This window comes from Sinocyclocheilus rhinocerous, unplaced genomic scaffold, assembly GCF_001515625.1.
Source record: "Sinocyclocheilus rhinocerous isolate Xijiao unplaced genomic scaffold, SAMN03320098_v1.1 scaffold157, whole genome shotgun sequence".
Taxonomy (NCBI): domain Eukaryota; kingdom Metazoa; phylum Chordata; class Actinopteri; order Cypriniformes; family Cyprinidae; genus Sinocyclocheilus; species Sinocyclocheilus rhinocerous.
This window is the reverse complement of record NW_015665038.1, coordinates 1200188-1214230: the sequence shown is the minus strand read 5'-3', so window position 1 is coordinate 1214230 and position 14043 is coordinate 1200188. Positions and strand designations below refer to the sequence as shown.

Genomic DNA, 14043 nt, shown 5'->3' with positions numbered 1-14043 from the left:
AACTGAAGGGGGGGGGATAATTATGCATAAGCTATGGACAGAGCATAACATACAAAAACAAATGTTCCACAAAGTACCCATAAACAAACAAACAAACAAAAATCAACAACAAAATAAAAGCCAAAAACAAAATAAAGTCTAAAACGTTCTATAAAGTATTCAGTCTATATGAAAATTAAAGGCTCATACTGCAGGCTCCAACCTGAAATATGTTGCTTGCAAAAACATCTTCATCAGAATGTACTGCACGGGAAATTTTGAATGGCCCTCAATGGAAAAAGATGCTTTTTTGCAGCCAGATGGTACCAGTCACGCCATCTACCAGCAGGGGCTAACAGGGCCACGTTGCCCAGCCAAACAGCCTGTTAAAAACTGCAATATATAATGCTATTAAAGGAATAGTTCACCCAAAAATGAAAATTCTGTCATCATTTACTTTCCCTCATATTGCTTGAAATCTGTATGATTTCCTTTCCTCTGTGGAACACACACAAAAAAAGATTTTACTTAGAAAAGTGTTTTTGTCCAAAAAAATTGCGTCCAAAGCAACACTACACGACACGAGAGTGAGTAAATGGTAGAATTTTCATTTTTGGGTGAACTATCCCTTTACATATCCATTGTATCTCCAAGTGTGACACTAGAATATGTTTGTTGTGAAATCATTACATTATAGACAATTATAAAGAATGAAGAAGATGACTCTTTCATGATCACTATGAGAATGTAACAGAGGGGCTCAATTATGCGGTGGCTCCATGGCACTGAGGAGTTGAGGGGAATTAGATTACTGATCTGATGGCTACCTTGAGATGAAAGAAAGAAATGCCATTAAATCTAAGCACCTTTAGTGCTTGATGTCTTCCCTGAATAGCAGTTTGCCAGTGTCACAGTGGCTTGAATTAAATGTGCATTTGCTGAGCGTAGACAGACCAGACAATTCAGTTTGACACTGCCTTTAGAGAAGAGCTGAGGGCTAATGAGTTGCTCTGTCTTTAGTGCGTGTCCCACTGCTTCCGGATCAGCTTTCACTGCAGCCAAACAGATGAGGTCATCACTTTCTGCCCCCGTTGCCATGGAGAAAGAATATAGGGTGGTAATGACATCCACCTTTAGACTGGTCTTATTTTTTTCTTTAGACTATTCAGTCCCATTTGACATTTCCCTTGGCTCCAGAGGCTCCGGAAGCTGGAGTCGGGTCATTAGCCGCAGAAATCTTTTTCTATGCAGACAAATAAGGAGATTATTGTTTTCTTTATTTATTTAGATCTATAGTTTGGAGACTGTAATTTGATATGCACGTATGTCACATGATTTCATTTTCTTCAGGCAATAACTGTAAAATAAAGACTGGCTTTATTGATATGAATCACATTGCAAGTACAACACGGATGCAAGCGTAACAGTTTTAGATGATGCCATCTATTTCTTCTAACAGCTGACACATGGATCTGTCTTGAAATACAGTCAAAGATTAATACCTTGTAAATAATTTTTTTTCACATTGTCTTTTGACACTTTTTTTGCTGACAGGTTATATCTATATATATATACTCTTGGCTTCTTTTTCTTACAATCCATCCTACTATTTAAGTCACTTTATGAACACAAATTTTAAAAGGAACACAAAAGATACAGCAAAAATGAAACATGGCAAGAAGAATAGCAAACCCATCACTAATCTAATCTCTTTTTCACGTATAAGGTTCATATTACTGTGAGAAAAATAATACAATCATGTGAAACGTAGTTCTAAAAATGTTCATGCAAATCTTTGCGAAAATCAAACTACATACAGTCACAACAACACGCTGCAGTTTTTTAAGAGTGCCTCCAACAGTCAGTGCCTTCGGTTTTTTAGTTGATGTTAAATAGTTTTGATTGCTCTCGATACAAAGGACATAACTGGGTAACTAAATGACATCTTTCTTACGTCACACTTCTTTACCTTCTACCATGTAACTAAATCATGTTCGTAAAGCTGTACAAGTACTAAGAACACCGTGAAAAATTATTTGATTAATTAGTGTTTTTGTTTTGCAGTTAAAATATCTAAATATACCTAAAAACCAACATAAATTTACTTGAAGCAAAATTGGGTTTGTTTTCAGATAATATACAGTACATATATATACATATATATGTAATAGTGTTTTAAGAATATATCTAACAGAATTTTGTTAAATTTATGCTTAAAAACAAGAAACATTATTTTACGCAATTTTGCTTCTCAAGTACATTGATCTTGTTTTAAGAATGTTTCAAAATTTTTACTAGATGATAAGACAAAAATACTAATTAATACATTTTTTTGCAGTGATAATTCAAACACAGTCATCTAAGAAAAGCCTAAAAAAGAAAAAAAGACCTTTTGGCAGCTGTTCATTATGTTGCCATTAACTATTACTTTTGATACATTTTAATGTCTTCTTTTACTGAACAATCATCAGGCATTACTCTATTTTTCAGTAATAAACTCCATCAGTGCTACTGTATATCTCAAAGGGATGGAGAATGTCACTTTAGAGTTCCTCAGAGCGAATGACGTGGAACAAGGTGACGTTATACAGCACCTGGTGTCCATTGTTCCATGCGTAAAGAGCTCTGTCCCTAGGGTTATAATCCAGCATGGAGATATGGGAATACTTGTTCTGTAAGGGGATGTCGATATATTCGTAAGTAGAGGAGTTGGTATGGAAAGCATAATAGACCTTTGTCCCTCCTGAGTATCCGTTGGTGACATAAAGCGTCCCGCAGATCATGAAGGCCTCGCCTGCGCTCCTCTTTGGGTGGTTGGTGGTGTAGCTTTTGATGACCTGCAGGTTAAGTGGGTTGATCTTGCTGATGACAATGTTCCCTGCATTTTGATTGGTGGCATAGATGGCCCAAAGCCCACCTTCGTCCACCATTAGGTCAATGTCGGAGTGACCACCCCAGGAATAGTGGTACCGGTTGTTGTAGCCGGCGTAATCCAACTGACCGGACTTGCTGATGGTGGCTGTCTTGAAGTCAAATTTGATGATGGTGTTGCTTTGGAACTTGTTGAAGTAGATGGAGCCGTTGTAGACCACCTGCCCTGTGCCCGACCAGGGGTGAGGAAGTCGATGTGAGGTGAAGTTGTCTGAATACATGAAGTCGGCCATGGACTTGTATTCCCGGACAAAGCGGTTGTTGTGGTAACCGTCCATGTACCACACCTGGTGGTGGAAAAATGAATGCACATCAGCGTTTATACGCTTTACATTGCAAATGAAAATGGAGCTGCACTTTATTTTACGGTATGTGCACTTGCATGTATTTACCTAAGAAAATACAGGGAAATATAAGGTAACTACATGGGTTAAGGTTATAGTAGGTTCACGAGGGTTAAGGGTAGGTTCACATTTAGTACCTAGTTATTATATGTATTATGTACATGTGGAACGGGACAAGAAAATAAAGTGCTACCGAAAATGGTCTTTGTTTGTTTTTTTCAAAAGTACATCTAAAATGTTTTTGATATTTTTGGGGGCATACAGTCAAAAAATAAAAAATAAAAAACATGTCAGAGTGATACAACTGTCCTGATATCATGAAGAAGAAGAAAAGACTCAATAGAAGAATGAAATTCTTAAAGAATACCTTATTAAGCAGTTTAGTATAATTTTTCATTATTATTTTGTAGAATAAAATAATTAAACTGCTTCACTGCTTATTAAAATTTGAAAAACGTCTGTCCACCAAATAAAAGTCAAGTGGTGTGACCAAAACAAAACAAATGATGAGGCAAAGTTAGTTCTGGTTGTAAAATGTCATGTGTTGTGACTCTCCAAAAATGTTATGATATTTATCAATTAATAATTCATGATATTGAAAAGTACCTTGACAATACCTTGAAGTATATTTAAATATATTTACATTTATTTAAAAAAAATTATGATTAAATGTGTGCAAACATGTATTCATTGAAAGGAAAATATGTTATTACTTTTACTTGATACACCACATGACATTCACTTGGCACAAGCGATTTTTTTCCTTTTCTTTACTGTGGATGCTCTTTTATGTCATTGATCCCTTCACAGTCAAGGTCAGCATGCAATCTCAGTCTTTGGTACTGATGTATTAAATGTATTCTTTTACTTGCCTATTATCCTATCCTTGCTCTGAACTGATTTCATAAAACCCAATTCATAAAAAAGCATGTTTTTACACTGTTTGACCCTTTTAAGTGTATATTCACTGTTAAAATAAATACTAAGGCTATCAGAGGCTTCACGCAAGCGCAACTCTCTGACCCATCATCAGTCATTTAAGGCTCAGACAGATCTGCAGGCCAGATGCCTTTCTGTTTCTGGGCTTTTCTACTGGATCGATCCATCTCAAAGGAGCTAAAAACTCCACCGCTTCACCTTCAGCCATCCTCTTTGAAGTTGTTGCATTAATATATGATGGGATCATGGATTAGTTGTCAAGCAGCTTACTCACTACTGACATCTAACCAAGATGGATGTGTTAGATTTGTTCAAGAAATTGGAGAAAGACAAAGGCCCCTGCTAAAACAGTTGTACAAGATTTTGCTTTTTAGCACAGAATACTAAAGTTTGTCTGAAAACAAAGATATGAAACCAACAGAAATATACCAGCATTTGTGTGCGGGAAATACTGGCGGAGGAATGAACAGACATCATTCAGCTCTTACTGGGAATGACTTTGCTGCCACACTAATGAAATCTTGCAAGATTTACACCTATCATTTGCATCTTAATGTGTGCCAGTAATTTAATAAACCACACTCTTGGCATGTTTAGGAGAAAATATACTGCAGGGACAAAAAGAGTGCTGACAAGACGAAGTCAAATACATTTTAAAAACAAAAGCAGTTGTGATTAAAATGAGGGGTGTGAAGTGATTAAAGCTGTTTTTCTCTTACACACACAATCCAGAGGAATTCAGCTAAGACAGTAAAGATTTGATGAACTCACCCTCGTATCACCGTCAGGGGCAAGCGGATCAGTCATCCAGGATCCATATCTTGATCCAGATGTCTTTATGGTTATAGCATCACTTATTCCTGTCAGCTTCCCACAAGCTGATGACAGTAAAACATGGTAACAAGTAAAACTCAACATTTTATTGTCATCATTTCCTCAAACTCATGTTCAACTTTCTTATTCCATAAAACATTAAAAGAGATATTTTGAAGAATGTTCATGCTGCTCTCTTCCATATAATGAAAGTGAATGGTGACCAGGGGCTGTCATGCACAATAAAATCAACCTAAAATTAGTCCATAAGACTTGAACCACATAACAGCTTTGTGGAGAACCCCCCCGAAAATAAGTTATTCACTTATTGTGTTGCACATTGAGATGTATCACACCAGGTTTAGCATTGATGATACCAAATGTCATTTGTTCTCATGTGTCTCACAATTGTTTGTGATGTGCCACATTTGAATATGCATATTCAAATCACAAGAATAACTTGGAATAGTGCACGAGTCATATGGACTACTGTAATTGCAGTAGTCTGGTCACCATTCACTTTCATTGTGTAGAAAAGAGCAACATGAACATCCCGCCTGACATCTCTAAGAAAAAAAAGAATAATATGGATTTATAATGGTGTGAGGGTGAGTAAATGATGACAAATTCATTTCTGGTGAATTCTTCCATTTCCTTTAACATGCTGCTCCTTTGCTTTCTAATGAGTGAGTGATATGCTGTTAAACTTCAATGTTTTGCACTGGTAAATGGGCACGTGGTGGATGGGGGAGGCGTTGGAGTTCCTGTCATATTCTGGCATGTGTTAGGCACTCAGGCAGAAGTTTGCAGGCATCAGTGAACCTCTCATACGCTCTGTTTTGACACAGTGTCAGACAGACGCACTGGAGCATAACTTGTATCGTCATCTGCAGTGTTGTAAGAGTCCTCATACACAAAGAAGTGTGTTCTACTCTCATTTATACTTCTTTCTGAACTGCTTTTTCTCTATTATTCTGTCACTTTATGTCTTTCGGAGAACTGATGCTGTTTCCCTTTCTCTCACTTTTTTTGCTGTTCTGGCAGTCCACTGCATGGGGCAAAGCAACTGCTTTTAAACGAAATGTACATTTATAGATACTCCTCTGTTTCCCATGATATTTTTCCAATATTCTATTCTTGGCGCTGAAATGCGATCATCGTGCTGGTTTATGTAAAACCTCACCGGAGCCAGTTCTGGAGAAAGAACTGTTTTGTATTTCACTGACCTGGCTATCTGGTGTCATTACACGGCTCTCCAGAATACTTGATTCTGATTGGTCAATCATGGAATTCTGCGGTCATAATGACGTGAAACTGTATATCTGACATTGTCCCTGGCAACCAGTCTCCATGCTGTTTTTAAGTCTCTCATTTCCCTCTGCGCTCTCTTTCTTCTCACATGATAAAAAACTCAAATCAATATTTCATGTTCATATATTTATTTATTTGGTGAGTCAGCCAGTCATTGTAAAATAAACCCTTTCAGGATGATATAAGAACTTTCTGCTTTACATCTGAGTTTATTTTGTGATCATGACCGGCTGACTGCCCATTATCACATATTTATTTTATATTGCACTCTTATTTCAAATTACAAATCACTGAGCTATTTTTTTTTAAACAGAAGCTTTGGCATAACATTACTGCTATCAAATAATACTGATATACCCTACATTAGAGTGCAAAGCCCTTGAACAGACTGACCTCATACGTATATGATTACTCATAATCTGCTAATATTGACCTGTGCAATTCCATAATCCTTTTGGGATTGAATGAGTTGCAATTTATTCACCCAATTCTCCGTTTCAGACATACTTCTGCAGACAAAACCTACATACAGAGATTCTATGGCACATAATATTCACAGTTACCAGCCTGATTGTTGTCTCGGCACAGGTGGTCAGTCTTTACACCAGACTTGATGGCCAAATGTTAGCTAAATAGTCTGTTACAGGCGATAAATTGCAGTTCTATTAGTGTATTTATGTGATAACGTAGTGCATAACCTTTTCTAGGATCGTAAAGCAGTCGTACAACTGCAGTGGTGTAATGTAACGAAGTAATAATACTTATAATAGTCATTTTCTGGTAAGATATCTGTACTTTTACTTGAGTATGGCTTTCAGGTACTTTATACACCACTGTACAACTGAATATACAGTGGACTGAAGGCTAGGATCTATGCTTCTGACACTGACAGCTGATGCAATTATGTTGAAATATACAGCAAGTAACACTGAGTTCACAGCCATACATCGCTAATGTGTGACTACTGTTGCATAGATAACACGTTTATGTAATTTTCTCAGATATTTGCATAATGTCATGGCATTAAATGTTGCCAACCCATCCCTTCTTTTCTTTCGCAAAATCTACTGTGCTATGCGTAAGGGAATAATTTGTTAGAGAAGCTTAGCAGAAACCCAATACTCACCTTAATGTATGGATAACTCTTTGCTTTGACTCTTTGTGATTTTTATCCTTAGCTATCAACTGAATTTGTCTTTTACAACATAACATATGCAGCTTTCCAAGAAAATAAATGGAATTGTAAATGGTTGTTGCCTTTTTAAATCAAGATTTTAGATTAAATTTTACATGAATGTATGCAAATATATCAATATACACTATCATTCAAAAGTTTGGGGTCAGAAATATCGCTTTTTTTTTTTAAAGATATTTATGCAACTATTTTTATGCTGCAAGGATGCATTAAATTGATCAAAAGTGACAGTGAAGACTTTTAAATATTGTTTTTTTTTTAATTCAAATAAATGCTGTACTTTGAACTTTCTATTCATCAAAGAATCTCAGAAATGTATCACGGTTTTCACAAAAACTATTAAAGAGCACAGCTGTTTAAAACATTGATAAGAATTAATGTTACTTGAGCATATAACATGCAATATTTCACAGTATTACTGTTTTACTGTATAATAATTACAGAATAACTGGACAAAAATTGTGGCACATCACAGGACACAGTTGAAACTGCTTGAAATTTTATGGACAACAATCACAAACTAATTTGTTCAGGCTTCTCTCAAAACTCTATTAACTATGAATGTAATACTAACTATGAATGAAGTCCACGTTATTTATACCGGTGAACAAATCATCAGTGTTTTTCTCCCACCCAGTGATTTAAATCCCTTGCGAAATGCAGCATCAAAAATTCATGCAGCCAGGAGATTACAGTACTGAGAGCAGTGATCTTTCAATAGAATCCCATGATCATATTTAGATGGCTCTCTTTATCACTGCATGTAGCTTTTGGCTCAGTGGAAAACTTAAAACTGCAGCTCTTTTTTTTTTTGTATTTATTGTTAAGCACCAAAACCCAGCATGGTGTCCTCCTTTAATCAATCAAAGTAAGGCTGCATTTGCATTATGCATGCGTACTAAATCTGTTATTCGTCTGAATCTAAAATAAATGCTCCAAAAAGAAGCAAGAGCAATTCTCTATTGTTACACAGAGCTTCTGACCTATATTCCAATGTATGAATGGTCATACGATTATGCAAATCTTCCCACATAGTGAGGTAGATATGTGGGGGCGTGTTCGAACGAGCCGTTTTAGGTAGGTGTGGCTAACTCTTAACTTTTATAAAGAATATCTCTTTGTATTTGAGACTTTAGTCTTTGCAACTTTACAGATCTTCTTTATGCACCAAGAGCTTGTAACATTCTAAAGAGAAAGGAAAAAATGAAATCGCATCATATGACCCCTTTAAGATTTCTGTGAAAATGTGCATTTTGCTTTTGGATAAAATCGTATGATGTTCTTTCAACTGAGGATTTGTTTATAAATCAGAGATGTGTCAGAGACTGTGCCCTGTCATACTGAATTTTGATCATGTTATTTAATTAACCTGTAAAGTTGCTATGAATTCATGCCATGGCTCAGGTGGACCCAAAGGCATTTGTTAGAGGAGAGAACAGCACAGCAGCTTCTCATTAGTCATGTCTGTGTCTAACTTCCATATGAAATCCATTCCTCACTTCAGAATAAGGCAACATCTGAATCTGCTGCTACTATCTGTATCAGATTAGCTATGCTGAGATACAGCATTTCAAACAGGGAAAATGACAGGGATAAAGGAAGACCGGTGTATATTTTGTGTTGTTTAAATTCAGCATGCTAATGCCTCCAAGCTGCACAATAAATTACAGTGTTTTGTATTTTTGCTCAATCATCATTCATAGAGTTAGGACTAATGTGTTTAATGAGAAGCATCCTTGAATTTGCAATTTCAATAAATATTGAGGCTACACTATGTTAGCTATTTCAAATGTGCCATGAATGTGCCATTTTTTTTTTGAATGAACATTTGCTGAAAATTTACTCTCCAAGACGTAGATGAGTTTGTTTCTTCATCGGAACAGATTTGGAGAAATTTGGCATTATGTCACTTGCTCATGGATCCTCTGCAGTGAATGGCTGCCATCAGAGTGAGTCCAAAGAACTGATCCAAAAAACATCACAATAATCCACAAGTAATCCACACGAATCCAGTCCATTAATTAATGTCTTGTGAAGTGAAAAGCTGTGTGTTTTTAATAAACAAATTCTTTATTAAGACATTTTTAACTTCAAACAGTCATTTCCGGCTAAACTAAGTCCTTTATCCATATTGCCTTCTTCAGTAAAAAAAAAAGAAAAAAAAGTTGTCTCATCTGAATCAGGAGAGAAACATGCACAGATCAAACACCGTTTGAAGGGAAAACAGTTATATAATATGTTGGTGGATTTTGATGTCAGAGGACAACAGGATGGACCTTTTCACTGGAGGAAGCATTATTATAGATTATGGACTCATATTTGGCCAAAAACAACAGTTTAAAGCACAAAAAACATTAATGATGAATTTGTTTATTAAAAACACACAGCTTTTCACTTCACAAGATGTTAACTGATGGACTGGAGTTGTGTGGATTATAGTGATGTTTTAATCAGCTGTTTGGACTCTCACTCTGACGGCACCCATTCACTGCAGAGGATCCATTGGTGAGCAAGTGACATAATGCCAAATTTCTCCAAATCTGTTTTGATGAAGAAAGAAATCCATCTACATCTTGGGTGAGTAAATTTTCAGCAAATTTTCATTTTTGGTGAATTATTATTTTAATAAGAAAAAAAAGTGAAGTGTGCCTTTATTTGTGCAGTCTTTAATTTCCTGATATAACTGTATAAAAGCAACACCAATATATTTTTAGAGTGTCTTTTTCTGGCCTATTTTTGTTATTCAAAAAATATGAACTAGTAAAAAATTATATTGCATACTAAAGTGTGTTACAAAAAAAAAAAAAGATTTTCTTGTGCACTGTCATATATAATATTTTGAAATGAAATATAAAATTTGTTTGTGTTTGTGTTCAAACTCATCCTACCTAATTTTTGCATGCATGCACGAAGCCTCTCCTCAAGATTAGACACCCTGTTGTGAAGCTCCTCGTAGTCAAAGGCCCCGATTTCCTCCTGCAGTTCACTTAGCACTGATGTCAGATTCTTGACCTCCTCTTTAAACTGCATTACCAATTTTGCATCGGCCTTGTATTCCTCCAACACTGGTATCATTGGCCTAAGTTCCTCCATTTTCGTTTTTATGGCCTGAAAGGTTAAAATAGGCTTGGTTCAGTAGGCATGCGTGCAACGATTGCGTCCAAACACCTGTCTTGCCCTACACTTGCCCTCTCTGCCTACTCTACCATAATTCACTCTATGAGTGTGCCTAGCAAATAGATGTAGAGTTCAATGTGGTATAAAACAAGTTCTCAGTACACCAGCAAAAATTTGAAAAAAACTCTCTTTATTTTTCAATTTTTAAAATGCAAGGTGTCGAGGGTTACATGCTTCACATACAACAATAGTTTCCCTTGTTTCGAAATATCCAAATGTGCATAAACAAATCTGAATTATAGACATGGAGATGTCATAACATAAGAAAATCTAGTCATGGAAGGCTGCAATAGTGGCATGCACAAAAAGACTGCAAACACAATTCAAAGGTGCTTTGTATTTAAAATAAACTGAATGATGCGATCAGTTGACCAGTTGATTACAATGGCATTGAACTTGTTCTTCAGTCTCTGCAGCTTTGATTTAATTCATAAAGTTAGCCCTGCAAGCAAGAAAATGAAATTTGGTTGAATAACTAACTCGCTAGCCTTTCTAACACATACATTTTCACAGATACAGCTTTTTGTACAGAAATAATGCAGCATTTTATTTTTAAAATAATTTGATAGGATGAACTAACACACAAACACATGCTTGAAATTATTTGCACAAGTGCAAATAATCATGATGGATTCTGCCATGTTTAAACCACATAAATCAGGACATAGATGAAGAAAGAACATAATATTAATAGCAAGTTATTAAAACTATACATACACTACCGTTCAAAAGTCTAGGGCCAGTAAGATTTTTAAAATATTTTTTAAAGAATTATCTTATGTACGTAGCTCTGCACATGACATGCAGAAAAAAAAAACATATTTATTGTGGCCAAGAATTAAGAATTTGTTCCCTTGTTTTATTACTCCATTTTCTTGTTTGACTTAAATTGAGGCCACAAATAAAAAATTAGTTCCCAAAACTTAATTTGTTCCCACATTTTAGTAAATCGTAGCTGTGTTGTACTAATTTGTTCCCTCATTTTGATATAATTAAAACACAAATGAATTATTATGTGGTATGTGGTCACGATTTACTAGTACACATGAACAAATGAATAAGTTGTGGGAACAAATTATAAATATTGTTACAATTTAAAATAATTTTTATGATGGCAAACCTGAATTACTCCAGTCTTTAGTGTCACATGAGAAATCATTCTAATATGAAATTATTCTAATATACTGATTTGGTGCTCAAGAAACCTTTATTTTTATTATCAATGTTGAAAAGAGTGGTTGCTTAATATTTTTGTGGAAACTGTTAGACATTTTTTTCAGGATTCTTTCATTAACAGAAAGTTCAAAAGACAGCATTTATTGAAATAGAAGTCTTCTGTAAAATTATAAATGTCTTTACTGTCACTTTTGATCAATTTAATTGTTGAATAAAACTAGTAATAATAATATTAATAATAATACAAATTAATGATTCCAAATATATGAAAGGCTTACATGATATTATATTGTACTGGGATCAATAAGCCTTAAATCCCCCTTGTTCAAACAAAGAAAACTTCCTTTGTCCCATAATTCCGTCAAATTCTATATGTATTCCTATTTCGGCTAAAATGCCATGTTTGTATATGCTCTGTGTATACCTGAACTTCTGAAAACATTCATCATGTGGACTCCCATGTGGGTATAAAGATCATATGATGGTGTATAAGATGACCTTTTCCAGCGACTGCATCCAAATATTTGATGGCTTCATGTAATAAATGTTTAAAGGTCAAGCCATAAAATGTTTTGAGTAGTTTTCTTACTTGGTAAATGAACAAGAGGTGCCACATTCCTGACCGTAACATTCAGTTTGATTAGAACAAAATGCTCAATACACTATTTTTGTTTAAAAGACTTTGAAGGGCTAGATGATGCCAAAAGAGCTAAGAGACAGTGCTAGACTGATCTATAAAATCTATGCCGCTTTGGGAGCTCGATACACACACTACAAATTGCAATGTGCAACAAAATCACTGCGCCTCCATTTAGCAAAATAGCAACAGCCTCATTAGCATGCAGATGCAACTGATGTCAGACAGCTAACAATAGCTAAGATGGAAAAGATGCTATGTCGCCAAAATGAATCATGTTTTGTAATTCACTTCTTGTGGGGAAAATGCCCGTGGCGTCCACTCAGGAGGACAAAATCATTCATAACAAATATTCTGAGCTCACTTGGCTTGAAAATGTACAGAAAATGAATATGCTCACTAGTTTTCTCAAAGATTGATTTGTTAACGTAATTGGGAGCTCAATTAAATAAGTGAGTTAACCTTTTGGTAAATGAGACATGTTGTACCCGGTCACAAATGAAATATGACATTGACAATGGAATAAGCACACTGATCTGGATGAGCTCATGTATTTGTACGCACCTTGTATTGCTTGGCGATATTCTGCTTGTGGCTTTCCTCCACCTGTTTGAACTTGGATTCCAGGCCTCTCAACTGCACCTCCATTCTTTGCACATACTGCAGGTCTTTCTGGGTCCTCTGGTCAAGATTCTGGATGGACTGAGTCATATTCTGAACCTGAGAGACAGAAAGAGAACATAAGAGAAGAAGAATAAGCTGTGTTGAGTGACCTTTTGTCTTGCTGAAAAGATTTATGCATTCTGTCAGTAGGTCTTTGTGTAGATATGTGTGTGGATTATTTTCAAAGGTTACTTTTTCCAGGAGCTGTCTCAGTTGTTTGGTCCTGGCATCCCGTGAACACATGGTCTGCTGAGGAGCCACAACAGTGCACACACACCTGCCCTCACTGTCTTGAGCTGAGCTGTACACCTGCCATGACTCCTCTGGGTTAGCAGGCAGCACCTGGGCAAGGGGCAAAACAAAGAGGAAAAAAGGTCAGTGACTCATCAGGATGTGCTTTATAGGAATCAGCTTAGTAACAGTTTTCTTCTTTCTCGCACTGCAGTCTTTGGGAAGGTTAATTATCTGAACTCTACACAAGGGTCAGAGTGACAGAATTATCGGCCAGTTGATGGAAACTGTCATGCCAGTGCAAGTTTTCTGTTGCAATAATCATACATTTATGGATTGTTTTTTAATGCCTTGAACATGAGCATTTGGTTGTTTGTGCTTTATGAAATGTTTATTCTGTGAAGTAAATATGTCACCAACTTTATTTAGTTGGCTCATATAGACAAGGGTTTTGTAATTGTAAGGATGTTAATCTAGGAAGCATGAGTTTCAGAATGAAATGAAAATGATAAACAAATCAGTAATGTTTCACACCGTATGCAATTGTATTCCCAAAGTATAAAAATTATATAAATATACAACAAAATAAATAATAATATTATTATATGATTTTATTTTATATATTATCACAATAATATATTTGTTAT

At 35.6% G+C, this 14043-nt stretch overlaps 1 protein-coding gene across 1 annotated transcript in view; it reads right to left on the bottom strand.

Annotated features, from left to right (window-relative positions):
• Nucleotides 1-2285: 2285 nt before the first annotated feature.
• Nucleotides 2286-14043, bottom strand: part of olfm1a (olfactomedin 1a) — a 16060-nt gene continuing 4302 nt past the window's right edge. The window contains exons 2-6 of the mRNA XM_016542033.1: nucleotides 13358-13507; nucleotides 13067-13222; nucleotides 10401-10620; nucleotides 4965-5071; nucleotides 2286-3197 (exon numbers count right to left, since the gene is read on the bottom strand). Coding sequence (XP_016397519.1) covers nucleotides 2523-3197; nucleotides 4965-5071; nucleotides 10401-10620; nucleotides 13067-13222; nucleotides 13358-13507 — 1308 coding nt within the window. The 3' untranslated portion in view covers nucleotides 2286-2522. The remainder of the gene's footprint in view (nucleotides 3198-4964; nucleotides 5072-10400; nucleotides 10621-13066; nucleotides 13223-13357; nucleotides 13508-14043) is intronic.